Source organism: Carcharhinus amblyrhynchos, chromosome 14 (assembly GCF_965287045.1).
Source record: "Carcharhinus amblyrhynchos chromosome 14, sCarAmb.v2.hapA, whole genome shotgun sequence".
Classification (NCBI taxonomy): Eukaryota; Metazoa; Chordata; class Chondrichthyes; order Carcharhiniformes; family Carcharhinidae; genus Carcharhinus; species Carcharhinus amblyrhynchos.
Genome location: NC_137337.1, coordinates 10,442,582 through 10,470,570, shown reverse-complemented (window position 1 = coordinate 10,470,570; position 27,989 = coordinate 10,442,582). Strand labels below are relative to the sequence as shown.

General features: G+C 42.2%; 1 protein-coding gene across 1 annotated transcript; it reads right to left on the bottom strand.

Annotated features, from left to right (window-relative positions):
• Window positions 1-756: 756 nt before the first annotated feature.
• LOC145352425 (activator of 90 kDa heat shock protein ATPase homolog 1-like) lies at window positions 757-24,328 on the bottom strand. The gene is made up of 9 exons (XM_080202273.1): window positions 24,017-24,328; window positions 18,154-18,344; window positions 16,807-16,889; window positions 15,952-16,069; window positions 10,925-11,013; window positions 9,018-9,146; window positions 7,341-7,442; window positions 6,280-6,331; window positions 757-4,110 (listed from the first exon to the last, which is right to left on the bottom strand). Exons 1-9 carry the CDS (start codon window positions 24,094-24,096, stop codon window positions 3,938-3,940), a joined length of 1,017 nt encoding a protein of 338 aa, XP_080058399.1. The 5' UTR covers window positions 24,097-24,328; the 3' UTR covers window positions 757-3,937.
• Window positions 24,329-27,989: the final 3,661 nt, after the last annotated feature.

Genomic DNA, 27,989 nt, shown 5'->3' with positions numbered 1-27,989 from the left:
TGTCTGCCACTCTTCCTTTCCCTGAGAAGTGCCCCAGGCTGGCTGTCCCTTCTCAAGCAGATTTTCATTTTAACTGTCTTTCCCTTCATGTCCCAGATTTTTCCTACCTTAGATTTTCTAAGCCTGCTCCCTGAACTCATACCCCTTAGCCTCCTCAACAACAGCCCCTGATGCAGTTATACTAAGCCCACCCTGTGCCCATTACAAAATAGACAATGTCTGCCCCTGGAACTGCCAAATTCATTCAGCAAGGGGGAGTTGCAGTTGTTATCCTTCAAGGAGCAGATTATGAGGGCACAAGAAAATTGAAAATCTATAGCTAGGAAGTCACTGTAAAAATTGGATAAACTAAGTTCTCCCACTGCCATCTAGTGGATAAATCTAAACAACGTAAACTCACATGCCAAAATTTCATTGTGGCAGAAGTGTGAACTACAAACCATTTATAATGGGAAATGTTAATGTCAAAGCAAAAGTGGTAAAGTATTTGCCCTATACAATTAAAACAAATTATGAAGCCATGTACCCAAACTCTGGCCAAAAGAACCTGCTCATGTTAAAGAATTTAGTTGGGGTTGTACTGAATTGTAGAGGCCCTGAATGATACTGAAATCTCAATTGCAGTACACACTTCCATCCTTCTCCCAAGATGCATGACTGTGGCTGAAAGATTGGAGATAATCCCACCTCCACGAGGCTGGGAAGAGGATACGCTTCCTCCCTTCTGCAGCAGCAGTACTACATTAGCTGCTTTCCAAACTTTAGGGGAACTGTCCTGAATCTGGGGAATTTGGGAAGATCACAACCGCTACATCCCACATTGCTGCTGTTACTTCTTTCAGAATTGTTGTTAGTGCAGACTTGATGGGCCAAATGGCCTTCTCCAGTAGGGTTTTAAATCATTCTATGAGAATCTGCGCTGTCAATTCAACAGATGTCAGTTCAGTTCCTTTCAGCCTTTTCTTTACTAATTAATTTAAGTCTCTCATATTACAGCCCTGGTTTCTTGACCTGGGCATTCTATAAATTAACTTCTGCTGATTTAATTTATCCATTTGAAGATTACAGTTTCCCCACAATCACCACGTTATTAAAAGTCCTCTTGTCCTTTAATTAGCACTGTCATACATCAGGGGTAACTTAACATCCTTGCAACATTTTAGTTATTCCACTTTCACCCATTCTACTTCCAGCTGTTTTGAGCCAAGACTCCTCAAATCACTCTCACATCCTCCTCCCATCAGGGTCCCTCTTCTTTTATACTAATTTATAGTCAATATGAAACCACTTCAACACAAATGGCACATTTGAGACACTGGAAATCTTAAGGCACACAAATGTTTCAGTAGAAATTGTATTTAATAAAGTAACTTGACAGTAATATGTACATGGGGATGGACAACCAGCCTACACCTATTGCTCCAGTACACATACAATTTAACCCAATATCAGCCAAACCTCTGCTGCAAATGGCAAGAGATTGGGCCCAGAACATTAGTTCTACAATAAAATACAATGCGCAAGTCTCCCAACAAGTTGAATCTTGTAGTCTGACCAGCTCAGCTGTTAATTTACTACAAATTTAACCAAGAGTTTGCTGGTATACTGAGTGGGATGGTGTTCACCATGATCAGCAACTTGGAGGGGATGAAGTATTTTGTTTATAGATAGCCATCAGCTGCTGGGTCTTTTGCACAACTTGGCTGTTAGCCTCAAACTAATAGCAGTTCACCCTCAACCTCTTTAGCTCAACAGGGCATGGAGGGGGTAAATCAGGGGAAGATCTGCAATAGGGTTGAAGACAGGAGGCATCAAGAGACAAAAAAGGAACAATGCAAGGTAAAAAAAAGATAGGCAATAAGTTCTCTCTTCCCCAAATAAAGAAACAAGGTGAGTCTAAAAGATAATGTAAAATGGGAAGAGGCAAGTCATTACTAACAGCTGTTGTCTAAAAAGAGCACCAAGGTTACAATATAATGTTACTAAACTCAACTTTGACAAAGGGTCATCTGGACTCAAAATGTCAGCTCTCCTTACAGATGCTGCCAAACCTGCTGAGATTTTCCAGCATTTTCTCTTTTGGTTTCAGATTCCAGCATCCATAGTAATTTGCTTTTACTAAACTCAATGTGAGTCCAGGAGGTTGTAATGTGCCTAACTGATTTCCACCATTATCCCTTGTGTCATTTAATCTCTCCTGTCTATCACTAGCACTCTGTTCTTCCCCTTCCCCAGCCTCTGAAATGGATTAAAACCAGTTGCATCACCTTTGCCAACAGATTTGAATTTTTAATTGCTTCTCCCTCCACACATGCTGCCAGACTTGCTGAGTACTTCTAAAATATTCTATTCCTTATTCAAATTTATCTAAATTTTCCTGAAATGAATTGCCTAAGCTACTTGTATAAAAGCTCCACAAGAGGTTTGTCCTGAATTCCCTACTGGATTTATTAATAACCTTATACTTCTGGCATTTTGTTTTCACCTCAAAGTCCAATTTTGTACTTCACTACCAGTTACTCCCACAGGAGGGAGCTGGTACAGCACAGGTAATTTAATGCTGAGATTTATATTCCTGCAATGTCAAACGGCTCAAGCCCAGATTGGGAAGAATTTAAAACAGCAAAACCTCATTTCCAACATAAAAACTGCTGGCCGATTTCCAACACGCAACTTTTTCCTACTTTTCCCTAGCCTTCTCCCACCCCATCTTTAATCCAATCTTTCTCTACCCAATTCCCCTCGGAGTTACTTCCATTTCTCTCAATCATTTAAACCTCATGCTGCACTGCCCTCAACCTATTAATTCACTTCTGGCAACTTGCAGCATAAAAAAAAATTGACTTGATGGGTGAAAAAGTCAATGGGGCATACCACAGGATGCTCTCTGCTCCAGCAAATTTTGAAGCATTTCTTCCAATGCCAATCCTCAGAGCTCAGTGTGCTACCATTAGAAAAAAAATCCTATTACAAACCAACTTTTAGAAATTGTTACATTAGGAAGTTATATACACTTTTTCCCTTGCAGTTCCTTGGAAAAAATGCAGGATTGCCTACAAGGGATGAATAAATGGACCCATTTTGCAGGACTTAGCTATCTGACTGACTGACGACTCAGCTTCTTATAAGTGGGACACTATAGTGTGAATTCTTAACTAGAGCTCAACTGAACGCTAGCTAGTGTGACAGCAGTTGTCAGTAGAATGTATTACAAACCATCCACTCCCTCAAGTCACTTGTAATAATCACATTTGAAAAAAACTGCAATCAGTAAGGTTTTTTTCTTCCACTCCTAGCTTTTATTTGATCCCTTCACTGGCACATTGCTATACTGAGTTTGTTATCAGTCAATAAGCATCAGATGCAAACAGATGACTGGTCTGACACCAGCTTTCTCTGAAAAGCTGTAAAATTCTTAGTGTCCTTTTCAGATCCTGGGGCAGGCAAATACTGCAGATGGAGTAAGCAGGGATTCAAGGTTTATATTTCGGGTTGGGGTGAGAGGGCCAGGGAGAAATAAACTTAAGGGAAGGTAAGAAACTTCTCAAATCTTTTCTTTTCGTTCATGCTTCACATTGCTCAATCCCACACCTTACAGTATACTGCAGTTACAAAATCGGAAGTCACACTGGTGATAAGAACTAGTATTTTACACATTTGTACATGGGAAATTCATGTAGGTCTCATTTGAAATTTCACAATTAACACACTCAACATTTTCATTCTTCAAGGTGGATTGGAAAAAAAGTCCTTCCCACTCTAAGGCTGTACTTGAGTTTTTTTTTGGGGGGGGAAGACATTCTATTGAAATTATCCATGGTCATAGTTGTAGGTTGGCTGGACTAACAACAGAATGAACATAAGTGAAAACGAACAAAGGTCTAAAGCTTTTCCGTATTTCATAAGTTAGCTAGGAGTTTTCAGAGAGACCATCCTGTTAAAAGAGCCGCACGTTGTAGCCAAAAGTCTGCTTAATGCCGTCAAAGTAGTAACGCTGCCAGCCTGATTTTGTCTGGTCTTCCTCACCCACCGGGACACCTTTGCATTCCACCTGAAGTTCTGTTCCATCATTCTTGCTGCAGAAGATGAGTTTTATGGTTGCATAATGTTCTGAAAAGAAGGCAGTGGCAATTAGCAAGTTTAATCAACTTCAGGCAAAATCAAAAAAGCAGATTTTTCAAGACACCAAAATGAAACAGTGGACAGTGTGGAAGGATGTTGCAGATGACAGAGGGACATAGAAAAGCTGCAGAGCTGGGCTGAGGAGGTGGCAAATGGAGTTTAATGCAGAAAAGTGTGAAGTGATTTGCTTTGGAAGGAGTAACAGGAACACAGTACTGGGCTAACGGCAAGTTATTTGGTAGTGTGGTTGAGCAGAGAGATCTTGGTGTCCATGTGCATAGATCCCTGAAAGTTGGCAGCCAGGTTGATAGGGTTAAGGTGACGTATGGTGTTTTAGCTTTTATTGGTAGAGGGATTGAGTTTAGGAGCTATGAGGTCATGTTGCACCTGTATAAAACTCTGGTGTGGCTACACTTGGAGTACTGCATACAGTTCTGGTTGTCGCATTATAGGAAGGATGTGGAAACATTGGAAAAGTGCACAGAAGATTTACCAGAACACTGCTCTGTATGATGGGAAGGTCTTGAGGAAAGGCTGAGGGACTTGAGGCTATTTTCATTACACAGAAGGAGATTAAGAGGTGACTTAGAAGCATACAAGATGATCAGAATATTAGACAGGTAGACAGTGAGAGTCTTTTTCCTTGGATGGAGATGGATAGCATGAGGGGGACGTAGCTTTAAATTGAGGGGTGATTAGATCTAGGACAGATGTCAGAGGTAGGCTCTTTACTCAGTAGTAAGGGTGCAGAATGCCCTACCTGCAACAGTATTAGGACATTTTTCAATCTAAATTAGACAAAAATCAGAGTTGGAAGGGTGGCCAAAACCTTGCAGAGATGAATTTTAAAAGATTCTTCCTTTAAAGGGAGCTGGGAGACAAATACCTCAAGGGATGGAATTTGAGCCTGGGGTCTGGACATGAAGAAGTGCTTGTTCATGATGGGGCAAAGGGGTTTCAGGGTGCAAAAGCAGGACAAGCTAGGAAGTGCAAGAACACAAGGGGCAGCCCCCCCCCCCGCAAGGCAGGTTCTGAGGTGACTGTTGGGGGAGGGGTGGAAGAAAACACAAAATTGAGTGAACAAAATTGTTCTAGGAACTCACCCACCCAAACTGAGATAATTTTATGCTCTAGTGGACAGAGCCTCAGGTGGGCCAACCCCAACCAACTTCAATTTTTAGGCTGGCAGGTGTGGGCATGATGGAAGAGTGACAGTTACACTCACCACCCCTCCATTTTAGGAATGGGGGGATGCATCTCATTTAGAAGGCCCTGTTGGGAGTTTGTGCACCCCCCCCCCCCCCCCCCCCCCCAGACACTGGTGCTCTGGAACATCCTCACCTCTATGCCCTTGGGAGTTAAATTCCAGGCACAGCATGCAGGACCACTTCTGGTCACTGCAGATCTCTCACTGCACAAGAGCTGGTGGCCAATCTGATCCTAACTGGCAGGATTTCCTTCCAAGGATGGAAGCCCTGCCCATTGCCAATCTACACTTGGGAAACGACAGTGGGAATTTAAGTCAGCAGCTGCACATTAGGCACCAACTCTCAGGATCACTCACCAGCCTTAAAATTCTATCCAAGAGTTCTGAGAGCAAGAGAGAACATAAGAACATAAGAAATAGGAGCAGGAGTAGGCCATCTAGCCCTTCGAGCCTGCCCCGCCATTCAATAAGATCATGGCTGATCTGTCGCTGCTCAGTTCCACTTTCCCGCTTTCTCCCCATAACCCTTAATCCCCTCTCTTAACAAAAACCCATCAACCCGCGTCTTAAAAATATTTAGCAAGGCAGCCTCCACCACTTCAACGGGCAGAGAATTCCAGAGGTATCGGAGGTTTGAACGTGATGATGTGAACACAAAGGAGGGGGGGGGGAAAAAAACACTGCTGGGAATATGCTAGAAGAGCTTCAGTCAAAAGGGAGCTAAAGAAGCAAATACATAGGTAAATTTAAATGCTAAAACAATTTGGTAGTAATAGCAGAGGATTTCAACCACACCAAATGTTAACCCAGACAGAAAAAAAAAAATCAGTGTAAAATGTTAGAAGGCACACAATTCTTTAAATGCATCAAAGGCTTTTCCAGCTAGTAGCAAGCTCAATCCAGTCACTGTATTCTGGAGAACAGCTATATTCAACAACACAAAAACATACCAGTTGGCCACGACTTGTACCTCCACTTCATAACAATCCGTTGCTCCGAAACCTAGTTAATAAAATGAGGTCATCAGTATTTTGATAACACCAGTAACATGAAGTTCTCACTTTGAACAAGAAACAGCTACAGTGTGAAGGATATTCAAAAAAAAAACAAACTTCAGCAAAGTTTAAATCTTAAATTTTAAGCAATGCCAATTTTACTGTGGATTAACACGCTTAGGCCAAGTAATCTTTTAAAAGTTTCTCCAAAAGTAAAAACTGATAGCAGCACTGGACAAACTCTTCAACTGATACAAAAGGGAAAACAGTCAGACTACACTAGAAGGATTACATTAGTATAAAAAGTCAAGGTATTACTGAGGTCAGTTGAAGTTACTTTGGTTTCATTCTTAAATACAAGTTCACTATTGCCTTTATTAACAGTGAATGGTCAAGACTATCAGCAGATGTAGGACTCATTTCCCCATTACAGAAGTCCACAAAAAAAAAACCACCTGTTGCATACATCTCATCCTTTAGTGGAGGTACAGAAGCCTGGGAAGGACAACTCCTAATTCTCTACCTTGTAAACACAAGAAACTAGGTTCTTGGACAAGAAAGAAATTTAATTAGGTTTTTTGATTCAAGAGTACACCATCCATGCATCTGAACTTAAATGTGACCAAAGAAAATTCACCTATCAAATCCACTTAGTACTACCCTATGATCCTTGCATTGTATGTGAACATTAAATTAGGCAGCACCACTATTAAGGTGCTCACTAGTATGCACTGCCAGCTGCTCAACTGCAGCTCAAAAGGTGCACAGAAAGATCAACTTCTATTCTAGGCTCTTACATTTGAAGAGTCCAAAAACTAAAGCTTTTCAATGCAGAACAAGATAACAAGGTGAAAGGTTAAATTGGGGGTAGACATGAATGTGGGGGCAGGGTTGCAATCAGATCAGCCACCATCTTATTGAATGGTGGAGCAGGTTCAATGGGCTGAATGGTCTATTTTTGTTTCTAATGTATTATGATAGTCATACATAACAATGTTTTATAAACAAACACTCACCAGTTCCAAGAATTCTCCGCTGACATTCCCATCAAGCAGTCGGAATTTTCCCCCTTTAGTGGCCTCAACAACTGCTGGTGCATGTGTGAAAGCCTGAATAAGCTAAAATTGGAAGATGGACAACAGCAGTTTAAGTCTTAGAACTATTTATCTAGTTTAAGAATAAGTGTTACGTTTCTGTCCCCTCATGTTACTGCAGATTACAATTGGCAACACATCTGCCAGGAAGTTGATTCAAACTTTTTGTCTACAAATTCAATTTAATTCAAAACATTCACTATCCTCCTAAAATTCAGGAATGGTTAAAATGGGTTGGAAGGTAGCAAAATGTAACAAGTGAGGAACTAGAGACAATGTTCACACTAATTTTTTTTGCTCTATGCAACCACACATGCATGCAGAAGAAATTTGTTCCTTTTGTGGTGCAGTACAGTTTGCTTTGCATCCACATCGTTTATATGGAATCTGGATTACCATTAGCCAGACGACTGTCAGGAAAATGCTGGAATCCAATATTGCTAAGGTGGTAACTGGGATAGTTAGGAAATCACAAGCACAATTAGGCAGCATCAACATGGTTTTATGGAAAGGGGTGCTTGTGCTTGACACAAGAGTGGTGATAATTTTGGGCAGCATGGTGGCACATTAGTTAGCACTGCTGTCTCAGTGCCAGGGACCTAGTTTTGATTCTTTGCTTGGGTGAGTGAGTGTGTGGACTTTGCACATTCTAGTGTCTGCATGGGTTTATTCCAGGTGTCTTCCACAGTCAAAAGGTGTGTGTTAGGTGTGGCCTCCTTCTGCACACTACAGATTCTATGTAAAGGGAAATCAGTGGATGTAATATTTATATTTTCAGGAAGACATTAGTGAGGAAGCAGCCAGACAGGATGGGGAAATGGATGGGAAATGGCTCAAAATATTCACAAAAAATTGTTTACCAAAATGTTAATGATATAATTTTACAAAGCAGAAGAACAAACAAGGAGATTGAGAATTAAGGTGGCAGGAGATATTAACAAACCAGAGTTGAGTGATCAAAGGCATGACTACAAAAGCAAACTCATTGACAAATCTCCATGAAACCTCAGCTCAACTCCAGTTAGAAGTAATGCATCCAATTCAGAGCATTGCACCAAGGACATTAAGGGCAGAAGAGATTTATTAGAATGGTACTAAAGATGAGTTATTGGACTGAAGCTGGGATTGTTCTCTTTAGAGCACACAAGGCTTAGAAAAAATTCAATAGGCATTTAAAATCAAGAAGAATTAAGCTATAGTAAATAAGAAAACGTTTCCAACGGTTGAAGAGTTAATAGCTAGAGGATACAGATTGAACACACTTGGCAAGGCAAAGTGAATCAGGACTGACATGAGGGAAATACTTAATTCATGTGGTAAGGATTTAGAATCCATTGTCCTATATGGTGCTGGAGACATTCAGTAGAAGCCTTCAAAAAAGGGAATTGAAAGTATGGGAAAGAGGGCCTGGATTGTTTTTGAAATGTCTGTCACAGATAGGCCTCTTCCTGTTTTGAGATTCTAGGATTCTTCCTGACTGAGGTGACAAGACTAGACACTGCTCTTCCACCAAAAGCCACTTGATGGTGCACAAGAGGAACTAACATTGAATTAGAGCGCTACTCAAAACACAATCTCGTCACTCCCGTTGACACTTACTTCTTGTGTAGTAAAGATCCTGTACAGCTCTTCCGGAGAGGTCATGAAATAGTCTTTTAAGCTAATTTTACAAGTTGGAATTTTAACCCCAACTGGGGTATGCTGACTGGGTAACTGCCCTGTAGGGACCTGAAGAGAAATTAATTCAATTAGCATGATGGCAGAAAGTTGTCCAGGCTTTCCAAAACAATGGATTACATAGCCAGCTATCATCCAATATTGACCACTAATGAACAATTTAAATTTAAATGAACTATTTAAATTTAAAATTAAAGAGAGCTTGGGTAGCAATGACCTTAGACCCCCTGCTTTAAAAAAGGAACCCAGGCATGCATTCGTTGATGGATAATTCTGAAGTCTTGCATATACATCTCAGGTGACTCATGGGCCCTAACCTGTAGCACCGAAAATCAGAATTAGAAAAATACTACATGCAGCTTTCTCCGTCCAGATCCCACAATTACAGCTAGCGACCATGGTAACAAAATATTTAAGTTTCAATGCCTGAATGGATGCACCAATCATCTCTTCACTTTCACCGAAAGAATGGAAGTTTGTGAACACAAGCTACTTGAGAGCAGTGTGGCTCTGCTTCCACTTCTGCCCCTCACCCAAAGGAAGTGGATCATTGGTATCCTGTGCTCATTTTGTTAGGAAAGATTTACCAAAACAATGAAGACAGTAGTGGAGCAGAGCATTTAAGATTGGAGAGTTCAGCATCAGGCAAAATGGTTAACTTCAGGCACCAAGGTTGCTGCCAATTACACAGCTGTGAGCTCACACCCACCCCCACCAGGAACAGACTATTCCAATTTAGTTATGCAAGCCTTTTCCAGGTGGCAGAGACAGTATCCATGCATGGGTTAGAAATTATTGAGCTACTTTGGAACAAGCATTGACAAGAATTGTCAGTTAACTGAGAAAAATGTAGTTCCGCAATCAGTTCAAAAGATGCCAAAAAAATGAAGATTTCCAAGAACTTCTCTATGGATTGCCTCAAATACATTTCAGCAATGGTTTCATAAACTGAACGATATGGTTAAAGAGTAGGAAAGGTAGGTCACCTAGGGTGAAAATGCAATTTCCAGAAAGCGATACCTGAAATTATTTGATACTTTGTGTCCAAGTGTTGATCAGAACCATCTCTGATAAGATGCAAATTGCATCCTTGGCAGTTAATGGCATTGTTACTGATGTACATACACAAATTGTAAAGTGGTGGTACACCAGGAACTGCCAAAGTGAAAATAGGGATGATCAAATGCTGGCCCTCACCCCATATTAAAAAAAATCCAACCATTAACATCCTGAGCACTATGACTGATGGGAAACTGAACTAGAGCTGCTACAGGAGTATTGTGCATCAGAGGTTGGAATTTCCCTTCCTGCTCTCCAAATGCCTGCCCTCCATCTACAAAGCGCATTGTTTTTAAATTCATTTACGTGATGCAGGCATCACTAGCTTGATTAGCATTTATTGGCAGATGATGGTGAGCCACCTTCTCAGACCACAAGGGCAGTGGCATGCATTGACAAGAGACACTAACAGCAACTTACTCCACCTTCAACAGCATGGTCCAAATCCCAGATCTTGAATGCCTACAAGGACAAAGGCAGCAGACACATGGGACCATTACCTGCAAGCTGCCCTCTGAAAATCTTGAACTTGTTATCCAAAATTCCTACACCTCACTGACTTGTCATGCTCAGCCACCGTCAAGGCCAATTGGGGACAGGAAATAAATGCAGTCCCATCAAGTGACAGCCCATGATTAAATGGTAAAGTCTTGAAATACATTTTAATTCTGCCTACCTAATCCCTCCGGCTAGCATCACTGTAGAGGACACAAACTGAAGAATATAACCTGTCTGCTACAAGTTCAAAAATTAACTATTTGTTTCCTTACCTTGGCCTGCAGATCAACCTTGGGCTTAGAATTTGATTGCTCCTTCTGGACTCCATTAACTGTTGGCAAGATCATTCCCTGAGTGAATTCTGGAATAAAATTCAAATGTGGTGAATTCTACTGTACAGATAGGGAGAACAAACTTGCATGTATATAGTGCCCATCAGTCAATTAAAGAGTTTTAAAGTTGATCACTGTTGTAATGTAGGATGTTTTACAACCAATTTGCAAACTCTCACAAACAGCAATGAGATTTTTTGATCAGCTAACCCCTTGGTGACATGACACCAAGGGGGACTATGCTGTTCTACTTGTGTTGTGGGATTTTTTTTTACCCAGAGAACAGATAGGGCCTTGACAAATCTCTGTAGCAGTTTTTTTTTACAAGTGTCAGCCCAGATTTGGGAATAGAATGAGTGCATGACCTAGCTCAAAAAAGGTGAGACTGCTGCCAAAGTCATGGTTGGTATTTCAGTGGTTGAATTAAACTGTTCTGCCATGTCTTGGATTTAATTATTGCTCATCATGACCAGATGGCAGCAATACATCAATTCTCAGACAGGCAGTAGAAACCTGAATTTTACCAATCCACCAGAGGATCAGACGTCAGCATATATAGGCAGAAGACAGACGTGCTTGGCAGTTAAGAGGCAGAGTCTAGGGGCTGGGTGTTTGCTGAGGCACCATTTTTAAAATCACATGTGCAGCACGCTAATCTGCTGCAGACATGAAGATCCACAGCAGAGGGAGGGTTTCAACACTAGATCAATCGCTCCAGGATTCAGAAATGCCTTGCTAGAAATGATTGCAGACAGAAGAGAAGGCTGCCTTGATGGGAGAAAGCCACCAGCCAGCCTAACCATGATATGGCTGGTGGCAGCAGACACGTCATTTCAAAAAATCTGGTTCCATTGCAAGAAGAGATTAAATGATCTTCAGCATGAGTGACGTTTAGAATTGTAAACTAGAAGCTCAACACAAGTTAAAAGAACATCCATGGAAAAAACCTGAGGCCGAGGCCAAGTGGTAGCCCATGTATGGGGCAACAGCAGACAGTGTTCGGTTCATATGCCCCTGCACTCAGTCAGGGCCAAGGGAATCCTGTATGGAGATGGCCAAATAGTTATTAGACATGAAGCGTTTATTCTGTCTACAGATGCTAATAGACTTGATATTTTCCAGCATTTTGCTGGTTTCTGGTTCCAGCAACTGGAGTGATTGGTTTTTATGCCAACCCAGTGGTGCAGTATCACTAAATCAACACAGACATGACACTGGGGTGACTGCTCTTGCATAAAGAACGCAATGCAAAATGAGTTGAGTGCTTTTTATTACTGCAGTGACATCAATGCAGAGGAATTGCCATGGACATCAGATGGGTGACAGCAGGGCAGTCATTGAGGGAAAGGCAGGCATGAAAGCAGACAAATGAAATACTGGCAGCATCTTTCATTCCCTAGACCAATGGTTACTATGGATCCTCCAATCCTAAAGGCTACTGAAGCTCCTGAAAAGGGAGAGCCACCAGGGATTGTGTAGATGTTTCACTTAAATAATTTCTCTCCAGAGAGAGAGAGACCGGGGTTTCAACTAGTGCAGAGGATACAATAGCATCAAGACACTGTACCACTTTATTCAAATAAATCTACCATCCGTGCAGGTAAACTTGGTGAGCTGAGCCCCCCCATTTGACATGAATAATATGGGGAGCACTACGAATACAGGCACTTCTCTTTGGAGAAATATGAGGCCCAGCCTTGGTCATCATCAGCAAAGTAGATGCTTCAGCAGCATTATATCCAGAGTCAGAACAGTCTCTTCTGCAATTTATGGAGTCCATCCGAGTCACAAGGAGCACCATTCTTGACATGGCAGTCTCCACGAAGAATCACAACTCTCAGAAAAACACATAGCACTGTGGATGCCAGGCTGTGTACAGACCTCTACAAAATGACCTCATCCGTAACATCTATCCAGTGATGGGTGGACAAGTTGGCCAGTTGCCACAGTAACCAAAGGAGAGCATACTGAAGCTGTACAAAAGGCTGAGAAGCAGGTTAAAGCCATGGATGCTCTGCTCAAGGTTCAAAAAAAAAAATGAAGGTAGATCCTTTGACAATGATACTAATGGAACCTGCCAGTCTGGTGACCAAGATGGCTCCTGCATAGATACAGGTGGCCATGGATATGCTAAGCACCAGAAGAATGCAAACTGCCATTTATGTACTGAGAACAAGACAAATAGCAGGCTGCCTGATCCCATAGACAGGGGTCGTGGGTAGAGAGGTGGACTGGTGGTGTTGAGATGGTGGCGCAGGCTCGTTGGGCCGAAGGGCCTGTTTCCCGGGCTGATTTTTGTTCTTTGTTAATATCAAATCCAGGCACATGGGTGCGCTCCATAGATGAGACCATAAGCAAATGTACAAATTCAAGGGCTAGTGAAGTTTCATTGGGTGATAAGATGTAAACTTAAATTGAATTATAAATCTTAATGAATTTGTCAGTGACCAGATGAAGAATCTAATAGATTGATGTGATTTATTGTTATATGTATTACAGTAATAAAGGCATGGCTTCTGTATTGTGTACATAGCCCCAATACGTGGCAAAGCACACAACCACTGCTACATGATTAACAGCTACTATTAAACAGGCCATTCTCCTTTTTTCAAATACAGGCAAAGTGTACGGTACATCGAGGAAAGGAGAGGTGCAGAATGTAGTGTTATAGTCATAGCCAGGATGTAGAGAAAGATCAACTTAATACAAGGTGGGTCCATTCAGAAGTCTGATGACAGCAGGGAAGAAGCTGTTTTTGAGTCAGTTGTTTTACGTCCTCAAGCCTTCCAAATGGAAGGATGTGGAAGACTGCATGTCTGGGTCCTTGATTATGCTGGCTGCTTTTCTGAGATAGCAGAAAGCATAGTCAGAGTCAATAGATGGGAGGCTGGTTTGCATGATGGCCAGGACTTTGTCCAAAATTGCAGAAAACTACTAAGGGTCATGAACAGCAGGAGCCATACCAAGTTTTGATACAATCAGAAGGAATACTTTCTATGGCACATCTGTAAAAATTGGAGAGAATTGTAGCAGACGTGCCAAATTTTCTTATCCTCCTGAGAAAGGCATTTGTGGGCTTTCATAACTATAGTGGTGTGGAGGGACCAGGACAGGTCATTGGTAATCTAGACACATAGAAACTGAAGCCCTTGACCATTTCTACTTCATTGCCATTGATACAGAAAGAGGCATATCCTCCACTATGCTTCCTGAAATTGATGACTACCTGCTTCGTTTTGTTGACAGAGGGAGATTGTAGTTGCAACAGTTCACCAGATTCTCTTTCCTGTATTCCGTCTCATCATTGTTTGAGACCTGACTCACTATGGTATCAACAAATTTGAAAATCGAGTTGGAGGAGCATTTGGCCTAACAGCCATAGGTGTACGAGTATAGCAAGGGGCTGAAGATACAGCTTTATGGGGCACCGGTGGTGAGGATAATCATGGAAGAGGTTGAGGACATACTCGCAGAGCCCAAAGGTGTGCATGTTAGGTTGACTGGCCATGCTAAAGTGATCGTAACATTGGGGGGGTGGGGGGGGGGAAGAATTAGCATGGTAAAGATGTGGGATTATGGGAATCGGGCTTCTGGTTGGTGCAAACTTGATGGGCTGCATGCCCTCCTTCTGCAACTACAGGGAGGCTATGATTCATGACTTTCATCCACATCTTGTGTGGCTGGTTCCAGTGTCTTTGGCTCCAGGCTGTTTCCCTCTAATGTCAGTAAGAAGTCTCAACACCAGGTTGAAGTCCAACAGGTTTATTTGGTAGCACAAACCACTTAATAAACCTGTTGGACTTTAACCTAGTGTTTTGAGGCTTCTTACTGTGCCTACCCCAATCCAATGCCAGCATCTCCACATCCCTCTAACGTGTCAGTTTGTGAAATGCAGAACACTTGAGTACTTAACAGAGCTCCACCAGATCAGACATTTAAACCTCATCCTCAAAAAGTAGAATGGTGTGTTTAAAAGTAGCCATTAGTCATGTAGCAGTGGATGTGTGCTCTGTCACATGTTGGGGCTACGTACACAATACAGAAGCCATGCCTTTTGTCATATACATTTTGATTCCAATAGCCAGCCATGAAGGTATTGAAGTGGCAACTTCCTGGAAAACTCAGCTAATTTGTGATCACAGCTGACCCAAGTCAAAACTCTTCCTGTTCAAAGGCATTTTGATGGCCATAAGTACAGTCAAAGACCCCTTTGACCTGGGAAAAAACAGCAACTCTCCCCCCAAAGCAAACTGTCCTTGTAGCCTGGCCTGATTGTTCAACGTAACATTACATAGCAACCATAAACTCGAGTGAGAGCTACTGACAGATGCCACGTAGATCTCCAGATGATCCCTGGATAGAAGCACAGATGAAAGCTTGAGCTGAAACCACCTTTAACACATCATGTTGAAATCTGACACTTCCTATTGCATCAGCTTCTCCAGTTGATCACCTGCCTATAGAGACACTGTTGACATTGGGGCTCCAACATTTGGATTATCAGAGGTCAACAGTACATCTTGAGCTGAGCAGTGCCTTCTGTGACCATGAGGCTGGATTGCATAGATTACTTTTAATCCCACTAACATCTACAATACCTTCCTTCCCAAAAGTATTTAAGAACCTTGAAACAATATCTTTGCCGAAGGTGGTATAAAAGCAAAGTTAGATGATGCGTAGCCCCGTGCTAATAAACCCCAGCTACATTAATCTGCCAATCATAGCCTTCTCCAGATAAGAATTATATTTTGCAGTGGTGCTCAATAGCAGTAAGAAATGGATCAGTGCAATTACAGAGATAGAGAAAGTCACCTCTTGAACTGAATGCAAGCCCATGTTCTACAACTGAACCAATACATCGAAGAATGTGTAAAAATGCAAGGCTTTAGTTTTGATCCATAAATAACATTGTGCTTAAAACACCTAATTATCAGGGATTGATTTTTTTTACCTTAGTTGACACTTACCTAATTTCAGTGTATCAATGTAGTTGAGAAGTGCCTCCCTGATCTTTTTTGCACCATCATTTTTCATTAGAGCCAGCAACTTTGTGTCAGGCTCATCTTTTGCCAGCCCAATTATAACCTGCAGGAAACATTTCAAATATTCAGACAGACAAAAAAATTATAAATACTACAATCACCTACAAGAGTCCAAAAACTTTTCATATTTAATCCTTTATATGGAAGAATCACATTTATTGCCAACTTCTTGCAAATAATTATTCTTGTATTAACACTATCACAAATCTCAACATTCATCATGTAGAGGGATGACCACTGTCACAGGGTAAAGGACTATGACTATGTTAAGTGCAACCCAGAAGATTAAAGATTGCATAGACTCCAAGCGCAGAGCAGAAATCCAGTTTTGTACTAATTAATAAATATTTGGAGCATGCATTTAATAAGTCCAAAAGGCTCTTCCGGTGCCCAATTTGAATGCTATTTTAGGTTGTGTTACAGTTTACATTTAAACATAGTTCACTGCACCTAGGAGACTCTGATGTAACAGCCGGAGTCAAGTTTCAGAAAATCTGTAGCAGTGTTAGATATCGATGCGTACTAGATTGCTTTAACTTCTCACTGGAATAATCCCAAACAGAAGGGATCCAGTAAATAAAGCCAGGAAAGATGGTAACATTCTCTCTAGCAGCATGGGGAAGGGTTTAGAGCAGACCCTGACATGCTGCATTTTGGAAAAGCAAACTGAAAATCATAGAAGCTTACAACATAGATCATTTGGCCCATTGCATCTGTGATCACTTGATGAAAGACCTGTCCAAGTTAGTCTTGAATAGGAATAATTATAGTCAAACTTACATCCACATCATCAATATCATTTTCATCCGAGAGGTTTGGTATCTCCACAGTTCCTTTATATTTAATTCCAGTTTTTGAAGTTCCTATGATAGAATATAAAGTGTTTATGCATGCAGAGATTTGATGAACAAACTATCAAGTTCGGGGGAGGGGCAAGTAATCTGGCTATACCCCCACCCACCTTATTCTTAAATGAAACACATTTACCCTGCCTATTCTTGAAATAAAGCTCAGTCCAATAAAGTATTCATGAGATTAGTGTTTGTTTAAATACACAACTGCCCTAGACAGACACTTTCAGCACAGTAAAAGAAAAACACAGACCCAATTTGGAAGTGGGCTATAGATGCCCTAAAGAGCTGAACTTTGCACTCAGTCACTTAAACATACTGGGATCGCCAACAAGTGCAATTTTAAAACTAAGTGCTTTAGGAATTTCATTTCCATATTAAATTTCTTACGCTACATTGCCAAGAACCTTCAGCAGAAAGGCTCATTAAATTGCATTCTCCCTGCCATCCCAACACCACCCTCGTGTCATCCTCCTATCTCCTGCTCAGGGACATCTTGTCCCCAATAGATTTTGCTGTACTGGAGTTTTCTATGAATGACCTTTCCCCCACATTTGTTTGAGTGGTAATTGGATTTAACTGCTGGAATACTATCCAAATTTAATTGGTCATTCTGTACAGATAAGATAATCAATTTTTACTTTTTAACTTGGTCAGCGTACCAAAAAGCTGTCAGCACCCTTGCTCCAGCATTAGCAAATTAAACCACAGGATACAAATTCAGCTATAAAAATTAGAAAGACACAGGTGACCTTATCCATACACTTTAAAGGTGAAAAATCTTTACAAACTAAAAGCCAGCCGAAATGCCAGCACTGGGGAAGGAAATAACCCAGCTTTGGGAACGTCAGGGCTGTACCAAGCACAGACAACAGGTAGGTTAAAACTCTGTCCCAATAACATGCATTACTGAAAGAAACAGGCCAATAGACTATACTGGAACACAGATAAAAGCACATTTCTTTTCCATCCCCTCTTCCAAATCATTCATTTTCTCCCCTGCACACAGCTTCACTGATCTTGGTCATCTGATGGTATCATGCCCACATATTCATAATTCAATATATTATTCCCAGTGTCCCCTTTGCCACAGTTTAGGTAAACCATGACCTCGCCAATACAGAAAATGATTAATGACTGGCATGCTGGCTGTTTTCTATTCCTCCCAAGAATACTGCAACATCCAGGGTCAGCTAGCAGATAGGCAATCAAACATTTCTGATCTGCAATACTGACAAGTTGCTTTAGTCAAAGTTTCACGGCTTTACATACTCACCTATCCATGACAAGTGGATATTCCACTCGAAGAAGAAAATTAATTTTCCTTTCCTGTTGTTAATTGAAGCTTCACCATCAGTCTTGCTCACTTCTGTCACTTTGCACACACCCTCTTCATTTTCTACACTGACCGCCAGCAACAGTGATTTAAGTTTGTCTATGGACCAATTCGAGGCATCTCTTTCTGTCCTGTAGATGAATTTGAAGGTCAACTTTATTATGAGCATGTTAAGGTCATCTTTATGATCAATGCCTGAATCTTGCGATCAATCTGTACATGCTAGCTTTGAATCTTTTAGTAAAAAGTACAATGATGAGTGTAATGTTTTGCCAGTAACGTGGCACCTCAAGTAGAAAGAGAAATTGACATTTTGAAAAACAGTTAAATCTGTAAAGATTTGTACAAGCTGCTTTCATCATTTGTAACTGTTTACTGCAGCAAATGGAAGCATGTTTCTAATAATACAGCCTCCACATGCCACTGTAAGCAGTGCACTGTTCAACTCAGCTTTGTACCAGTTTTAGCAAATCTTTACCCATTAAGGAACAGGGAGATGTTTTTTAAAACCCAGTCTGCATCATACAATGCAAGCACTTACATTAAAAATAACATTTCTATGTGCACTTGTGTTTCTCCATAGCAGAACTGTAATATTGCTAGAGACGTTACTGCAACCTTTTATCTTGCACTCATCACAACAAATGCAAGAAAGCCAAATTTCAAACCTTTACAACAATTTATACTTCAAGGTCTTAGCTGTTTGTTGACACTGGACAGTGTTCTGATCAGGATAGCTTTGCACTACTTTGCAAATTAGCCAAAGACCACCAGATGTAGACTTGAAAAGCCCCTAACCATCTCAATTTATCCTGGAAAGGCAAAGTATCTCAAATTTGAACAACAGGGCAAGTCATTTTGTGGCTATGACAACATGGCTGAGACAACGCCAGGTAATATAGAGCATATGTCCTAGTGATCGGCTAATCAAATCAAACAGCAGGTTCCTTTGAATGTTGTAACAGGCAAAGTACAGACTGTACTCAACTGGTCTGTTCTTGCAAGACATTAAATAAGCAAAATACTACGAGTGCCATAATTTGAAACGAGAGGATGCTGGAAAAATTCAGCAGGTCTCATCTGCAGGGAGAGAAAGAGAGTTAATGTTAAGTCCAGATGACTCTCCAGAGCTAAAGGAGGGAGAAACGTGTTGGGTAGATGAGATTTCAACAATATGCAGCAACGTTAAGATGAGACAATTGGCGTGATGGTGATTGGTGGATGGGCAAGTGATAGGTAGGTGATAGAGGGAGGGTTTTTGCACTAAGACAATAAATGCACGGGATATTAAAAAGAGAATTGAAGATGGAGGAAGGCCACATATCAGTCTGAAGTTTTGAACTCAAAGTCAAGTCTGAGGGCTGTGGTGTGCCTAATCAGATGAGTGCTGCTACTCCAAGTTTGTGACGAGCTTCACTGGAGCAATGTAGGCAAGGGCATGTGGGCACAAGAGCAAGGAACAGAAAGGTTGGTATCTTTCTTGCAGAGTGAAGTTGTTCTAAAAAGCAGTCGTCCAGTCTGCATTTACTCTCCCCAATGTAGAGAGGCCACATTTAGAGCAGCAAATACAACAGGCCTGATTGAAGGAAGTGCAAGGGAAACACTGCACGACCTGAAAGGTGTGTTTGGACCTTAATAGTAAAGAGGCAGGTGCTGCACCTTCTGCAATTCCAGAGGGGTATGGGGAGTTGGGTGTGGTGGAGGAGCAGACAAGGGCACCATAAGAGGGAGCAGTCCCTGCAGAATGCTGAAGGGAATGGAGGCAAGATGTGTTTTGTGGTAGCATTACACTGGAGTTGGCAGAAATGGCAGAGGCAGGTGGACTGGAAAGTGAGAACAAAGGGATGAAGGCAAAGGTGCAGGAAATGGATCAAACCCAGTCAAGTACCCTTTCAATCACAGTGGATGATGAACTTTGTTTAAGGAAGAAGATGACATCTCAAACCCCATTTTCAAAGGTGATATCATCAGATGTGACAAAGGCAGAGAAATCAGGAAAATGGGGAGGAATCCCTACAGGAAATAGGATGCAATGAGCGGTCTGTAGTTGAGGTTGTGTGACAGTTGGTGGTTTTGTAATGAATATCAATGGTCAATCTATTGCCAGGAATTTAGACAGAGGTCAAGAATTGGAAGTGTTGGAGATAGTCAAGAGATAATCACTGATATAATGAAAAAAAGTTGCAGGAGTTGGCCCCAGTTAGGACCAGAACAAGGAATATTCCACAGAGCCCATCAAGACATGCATAATTGGGGCCCACATGGGTTCCCATAGCCACACCTTTTATTGGTAGGAAGAGAGATAAGTTAAAGGAGCAAGTATTTCATGACAGAACGAGTTCAGCCAGGCGGAGGAACGGTGGTGGATGGGGATTGTTCAACCTCTGCTCAAAGAAGAAGTGGAAGCTCTCAGACCCTCCTGGTGGGGGATGGAGGTGTAGAGGCGATTAGGGTCAGGGAACTGGATATTATTGATGTGATGGACAGCAGAGGAATCAAATGTAGGTGAGAAGTGACAGAACAAGGGGAAAGAGGGTGGAGTCAAGATGGGAGGAAATTAGTTCTGTAGGGCATGAATAAGCTGATATGATCTAGGAGGGCAGTCCTGTTTGTCGATTTTGGGAAGGAGACAGAATTGGACTATGCAGGTTTGGGAGACAGAGGTTGGAGACTGTAGAGGAAAGATCTCCAAAGGCAATGCGGTCATGACAGTTCTGGAACAATGGCTTGGCATTTGGTGGTGGGGTCATGGTCCAAAATGCTAATAGTTGTGATTCAGTAATGGGTCACTGCTTGTATAACAATTCCAGGTGTAATGACAGCTATACTAACAACCAATTTAAGATAACCTGTTCAGCTTTTAACTGGTTCCTTTACAATTGCTGGAAGTGACACTGGGAGCTGTGTGCTCTACAGATAAAAGGAATACGCCCAAGTCTTGCATCTTTTTTGAATTACCCAGGAGGTTGGGAGCCTATAGCTCCCCATTGTTTCTCCAGGTGATATTCTGGCCAAAGTCAACTTGAGGACCCTCTGCTCCTGTAGTATAAATCAAGATCGTTGAAATTAGACATTTTCACATTTGCCCCGACAAAGACGAAAATCTTCAGCAACATGACTCTTCTTTCAGCAATAAAGTTTTGTACTACAAGGTCACCAAATGTATCTAAAGTTGGCAGGCCATAATTATACCCCCCTCATGAGCAGGTTAGGTTGATTGGCTATGCTAAATTGCCCCTTAGGTGTCAGGGGGAACTGTCAGGTAAATATGTGGGATAGGGCCTCAGAGGGATTGTTGTCAGTGTGGACTGGATGGGCCGAATGGCCTCCTCCTGCACTATAGAGATTCTAACTCTGTCATCAGAAATCCATCAATCTCAGCTTTAAACAATGACTGAGCTTCCAGAGATCTCTGGGGTAGGAGAAAAGATTCACAACTCTAAAGAAATTCATCCTCATCTTGGTCCTAAGTGGTATTCCCCCTTATTTTGAAATTGTGCCCCTGGTTCAAGACTCCGCAACCAAGGGAAACATCATACCTGCATATACGCTATTTGATTAAGTATTTTGTAGATGAATACATCAAACAGAGAAGATACAAAGATGTGACGAAAGATATGGGGCGAGGGCGGGAATGTGGAACTGAGCCACGACAGATCAGCCATGATCTTATTGAATGGCGGGGCAGGCTCGAAGGGCCAGATGGCCTACTCTTGCTCCTATTTCTTATGTTCTTAATAAGTTTGAGATGGATCTAACAAATGAACCAGTGTGGACAATCTAAGCTACATTCTTTGGCCTCAGGACACCAAGCGTCAGTGAGCTTTAAGCATCCTTTTTTCACAACTAAAAATGACATCGCTCAGAACTTCCAGTATGAAGATGAAATCAAGACTGACACCCCTAATATGACATCTGAAAATCAGTAATGTAACTTAACATTCCCTCCCCAATTCATGCAGAACAGCAGAGCCCACTCAGAACTTAACTCTCTTCAAAATGTCCCCATTGTCCCTCTCCCAGAGGTGATCCACGTAAGCTGCCACCTACCATCCCACATAAACAGACGTCTACTGCTTTATACAAGAGGGCCATTCATCGCAGGAACCTGAGCCAAATGTGTCACAGCATGATGTTGAGAGTGAACAGGATAAGTGCCAATAGGTTCACCTAATCTCAGGTAGATAACCGTTGGTAAGCATTTATAATTCCCCAAACCTCAGAATCAGAGGCTTACAGCATGGAAACAGGCTCTTCAGCCCAACTTGTCCATGCCACCCACCCCCTCTTTTTTTTTCAAAAAAGCTGAGGCACATCAAGTTTCTTTTATAGTGCCTTAAATTTCCCTAGACATTAGAACCATAGAAACCGTAAAGTGCAGAGGGCAGCCTCTGGCTCAGAGTCTGTACTGGCTCTCAAAGAGCATCACATCCAGGTTCTCCATCTCACCTTATCCACGTAACCCTACACATTTACTATGGCTAATCCACTTAACCTTCACGCCTCTGGACTGTGGGAGAAAGCCCATGCAGACATGGGGAGAACATGCATAAACTCCATCATAAATAGTCACCCAAGGCCACAATCAAACCTGGGTCCATGCAGACGAGATGCAGCAGTGCTAACCACTGTGCCCCCACTTAGAGCCAGCTATATTCTTCCTAATTTGCACTGTTCCAAGACATGTTCCAAGGACAGAAAGCACTTGCAGTTCCTCCAATCACCACACCATCTCAAAACAAAGTTCAAATCATTTATTTGCCAGAAAAAACATACAATATCAAGGAAATTACAGGGAAACTCATTAATCATATGCATGGCGTAAGAGAAGGCCAGAAATACTCAGGTCTGGGAGCATCTGACAAAAGATGACTGACCTCCTGTTTCTCTCCTCTGTTGCTGCCATGCCTGCTGAGTATTTCCAGAGTTTTCTATTTTAGCTCAGATTTCCAGTATCCACAGTATTTTGTGCCTGAATATGCATTACCTCCTCCTCCTATTAAATGCAAATTCTCTATTCACATTTTTCCCTATCCCACTTCAGGGAGACTAGTGGGAAAGGAGCACTTCCAGAATCTTCCCTACGTTCATCATTTCTGGTTTCAACAACCAACAACAGTCCTACTTTCAGACTGTTTGATAGAACAGACTTTGCTCTTCTGTAGAAGATCTTATGCATTTAAGCCCAAGTTTCCCAAGCTTTAAGTGTGTTACAGACACAACCAAGCCATCAAACTTGGAAAAAATATCATCACTCACACACCACTGAAGCGGAGGGAAAGGGGGAAGGAAGGAACAGCAAAGCTTGGAAATACAACAATTTAAATCCCAACTACAGCAGCTCTTACTCATGTTATATTTCAACAAAATGGTGGCACAGAGCCCAGAAAGTTTTATATATAGAAAATATGACAGCTATGAACAGTCCCCTGCAGAACCAGAATTATTAAAAGAAAAATGCATTCCCAACGCCTTCTCAACTAAACTGGTCACCTTAGCCAATTATAGAGGAAATGGAGAAAGAGGAAAGAGGGGAGGGGAGAAAAAAGGAAAAGAGAAGGGTGGTGGGTGGGGGAGAGAAGAGAGAAGGGTGGGGGGGGCAGCAGAAAGAGAAAAAGAAAGGGGAAAGGAGGAAAGGGAAAATGGAGAAGAAAAAGGAAAATGGAGAGAGAGAAAGGTATATGAAGAGAGAAGAGTACAAAGATAGAGTGAGCAGGAAAGGACAGATATGGAGTGAAAGGGAGACAAAGATAGACAGAGATATTTAGAGATAGCACCAAGGATGAGTTATTACTCCCCTTACCAATGCCAGTTATTGACATTAGTAGCATCGGCCCGTTCCTCCACGATCCACCGCGGGTCTCCCTGTCCCCACTTGGCCATAGTGACAGTGAGCTGAGGCTGGGCTAAGCCTGGGCTGAGCTGGGGGGAAGGTAGAAACTGAATTAAACCTGGGCGGGGGAACGAGGAATAAGGCAGGACAGCCAGCCACGGGTTACAGCCCCTTAACCGAGGAGCCTGCTCTTCACCAAAGCACCCAAAAGCCGGTCTCCTCGAGTCTTTATCCGGTCGCCGTCAGAACATGCTAGAAATTCGTGACGTCGCTGTCGCTGCGGCCCCCTCCCCCCTTTATCCGCACCGCACGCTGTGCGCCGGTGACGTCAGACGAACTTCCGCCCCGCACTGTCCTCACCTCTGCTCGTTATCACGACGTCAGAATGACTTCCGCCCCGCGCTGTCCTCACCGCTACCCGTTGTCATGACGTCAGAATGACTTCCGCCCCGCAGTCGTCAGCCCTCTCCTCTCAATGCCATGACGTATGAGCACTTTCGCCTCCGGCAGCCCATGACGTCCCAGAACTTCCGCCCCGCTGTCTCGGCCTCTCCCGACGCCGTACATCCGCCCACACTCATCACGGCCCCGCCTACTGTCGTGACGTTTCAGCGCTTCCGGCCCTTGTCAGCTGTCTCTCCCCTACTTCCGGCTTCTGTCACTGACCGCGCACCAAAGAAATCTAACTTTTAATGAGTTGTCTGATAGATTTATTTATATTTCCCGCTTTTTTAAGCAGATCTTGTTTGATTCGCGATGGCAGACGCTCCGCCCGTATGCTTTTGTTCCCAGGGACATCGCCCCGTTAGAAAATGCTAGAAAGACGGACTCTGCCTCCGGAAAGAGCTCCTTATAAATCCTTCCGGCTGCAACTGGGGCTCTGCTTTGGGTTAGAAAGTTCCTAGCCCACATGTGATTGTATGTGAAGCTGGGAATTCCGCACCTTCACAATGTCACCTGAATAGATGATCATTCCCTCTTACCTTTGGTTCATTAGTTGTGTTCTTATAGGTTGTGCACTCAAAACCCAGTCTGTACAGGATGAGCAAAACTCCTGCAGAGATTTTGGGTATTTTAGGTCAAACCAAGTAGACAAACTCAAATTAAATTAGGACAAAGTAAACGGGGCAGCTTCCCAAAAGGAAGGGGCACAGCCCGAACAAAAACAAAAGTACAAAGGAAACTTAGGCACATCAAATCAAAACGTGATTGTCGGGGTCTATAACGCACCTCAGTCCCTGCGGTGCCTGGCAGGCACAGAACCGCAGAGATTTAGGGACACACCAGAACAGACAAGATCTCACTGAATGGTGAAGCAGCTTTGATGGGCTGAATGGCCTCCTATCTCTCATGAACTGGTTTTGAAGCTTGTTAGAGAAAAGGAAAACGGACTGCTGCCAAATCTGAGTAAGAAGTCTCACAACTCCAGGTTAAAGTCCAACAGGTTTATTAGTAGCAAACATCACTACCTTTCGGAACTGGCTGTTCCTTCGTCAAGTGGGTGGGAGTTCCACTAGTGGAGTTTGCAACAAATAAACCTTTAACCTGGTGTTTTGAGACTTCTTACTGTGTTTACCCCAGTCCAACGCCAGCATCTCCACATCGTGACTGCCAGATCTGAGAGCAGGGAGGGGACTGCTAAAGCTTGCATGGAATGGGGTTTGCCGAACTGTGAGGAGAATGGCTCCTGTGTACGTGCAATATTGGAAGGATCACTTTACATGATGAATGGCATCCTAGGGGGACAGCCCCTAAAATAAAAGGATGTTTGCTCACTCTGGTTTTGGAAATACAGGCACATGATATAAACAAAGGGTTGTCCAACAGATAGCCTGCAGGTTGGGATCTGACTAGCCAAAGGTTTCTATCTGGTCAACAATCTTTCATAACTTGTTCTGACTGATATGGAAGATCATATAGACCAAGTTTTCTCCCTCTTTAAACCTAATCACTGAACTTTACGCTCTATGACTACAGAATTCTCAATTTTAAATATCTATCTCAAACAACGCCTACCCACAATACTTATGAAAACACAGACAATGGCTCTCTTGATTACAGGCAAGAAAAGGAAAACCAATACTGAATGTTGAAATTGGTTCTAACCAGGCAATAATCTTTCTTCAAAGCTGCAAACTTGAGTTCTGAAGCAACCCCCAAGATTGGTTTTCTGATAGCCAAAACAATGTTCAAGACAGGGAACCTGTTCTCTGATCGGGAAGTTGTGAAAGGCTGCTTGGGCATATTTACATCTGTGACGTGACCTGATAAAATGTCAATGGTAAAGAAAACCAGTCTTTCATATGGCCCACTGCTGGAAGAGTAGACAACTTAGCATTCAAAATTCTCCGATGAAAATAATTAAGGCCCATCAGTTTCACAGTTTAGGATTAAATGAATGCCCGGGTGTGAGTGATAAAGTTGAAGTGGAAATCTTTGTATGAAAGCTTTTAATTTGTTGAACTGCTCAATCTATGTTCAATGAAACTTATAACAAAGGGATGAGATATTTTTGATGAAGTAAAACATGTCTTCATGAAATTCAATCTTCCTGAGGACAAACTTTGTGGTTTTGATTTATTACTGTCACATGTTTAGTATACAGTGAAAAGTATTGTTTCTTGCATGCTATACAGACAAAGCATACCATTCACAGAGAAGGAAAGGAGAGAGTGCAAAATGTAGTGTTAGTCAAAGCTAGGGTACAGCGAAAGATCAACTTAATGCAAGTAGGTCCATTCAAAAGTCTGACAATAGCAGGGAAGAAGCTGCTCTTGAGTTGGTTGGTACATGACCTCATACTTTTGTATCTACTCAACTGATGAAGCTCCTGTAATGGCAGGAAAATGGATTCAATATAGTCTAATGTTCAAATCAATGTCTTGTGAAGTCATCTCACATCAACAGCTGTGTGCAAAGATTCTGGAGATGAAACATGAGATGGCAAAGGTTGTTTCTACAGTAACTTTCATAAGATCCAATCAAAGATAGCTCCAAGCCTTTCTAAGCCTCTGATGGGATCAGATTATGACGATGTCATTTACTCCAGCCAGGGCATTCTGGTCACCACTTGAAGAGATAAAAACCTTCATGACAAACAAAGGAAAAGATGTAAGCTTCGTGAACAATGAGTGGTCGAATAACTTAGCTTTCCTAGTTGACATCACCAAGTATCTTGTAGACTTGAGTGTTAAACTGCAAGGATTTTTCAATAAACTGTATGTCCAAGTGTTCATTCAGAAGATAGAATTCAGTCCAAAGCAGTTGACTGTGAAGAAAGTTGTCAGTTTCACAAATGCTTTCAATAAGGTTGGAAGTCTTGTGGTGCAGTGGTCGCCTCCCTACCTTTGGAGCAACAACTTGGGGTTCGAGCTCCACTTCAGGACTGTGGAAGATGTGTTCATAATTTGGCAAAATGGATTTGACTGAATCCTTCCAAAATGCTTGAGGGCACACAGCAAGAGCAAGAGTTTTCTGGTCAGCCATATTACACAAGGTGACTACAAGCTAGTGTAGTACCATACCAAGCATAACCATTGGACCAATCCAATGGAAGTCCACGGTTGCCAATACCCTCTTGGGGCGTATATTACCGGAATGAGGAGGAGAATCAGTGAGGCATGCTGAGGCAGCGAACCATGAAAGTTATTCTTCACCATGTCGTAGTCTCCTACTGGACAGCTTGGGCAGGAGATCCCAACCAATGCGTTTGGCCAGAGGGGGATATTTTGCTTGTAAGAGGTGAATTCAAACAGATTGGTGGATTTTCGGAAACAGTGATGAACCAAAGCCTTTTGCAGATTAATTTGAAACTGCTGCCACTGGTGCTAATGGCATGTTTCAACTGGCGCTAAATGAACTTCAAAATGCCTGGGACACAAACAGCGCTCTGGCACAGCATAACTTTCTGACGTTTTACAGTCAATATGTGCTCTCAATTTTA

Excerpts from the sequence above, each read along its gene's own strand:
- LOC145352425 (XM_080202273.1), bottom strand. The coding sequence starts at position 24,096 with ATGGCCAAGTGGGGACAGGGAGACCCGCGGTGGATCGTGGAGGAACGG. Across the intron at positions 18,345-24,016 it reads AATGTCAATAACTGGCATTG|GACAGAAAGAGATGCCTCGA; the intron begins GTAAGGGGAGTA and ends ATTCATCTACAG. Across the intron at positions 7,443-9,017 it reads GGATCTTTACTACACAAGAA|CTTATTCAGGCTTTCACACA; the intron begins GTAAGTGTCAAC and ends TTCCAATTTTAG.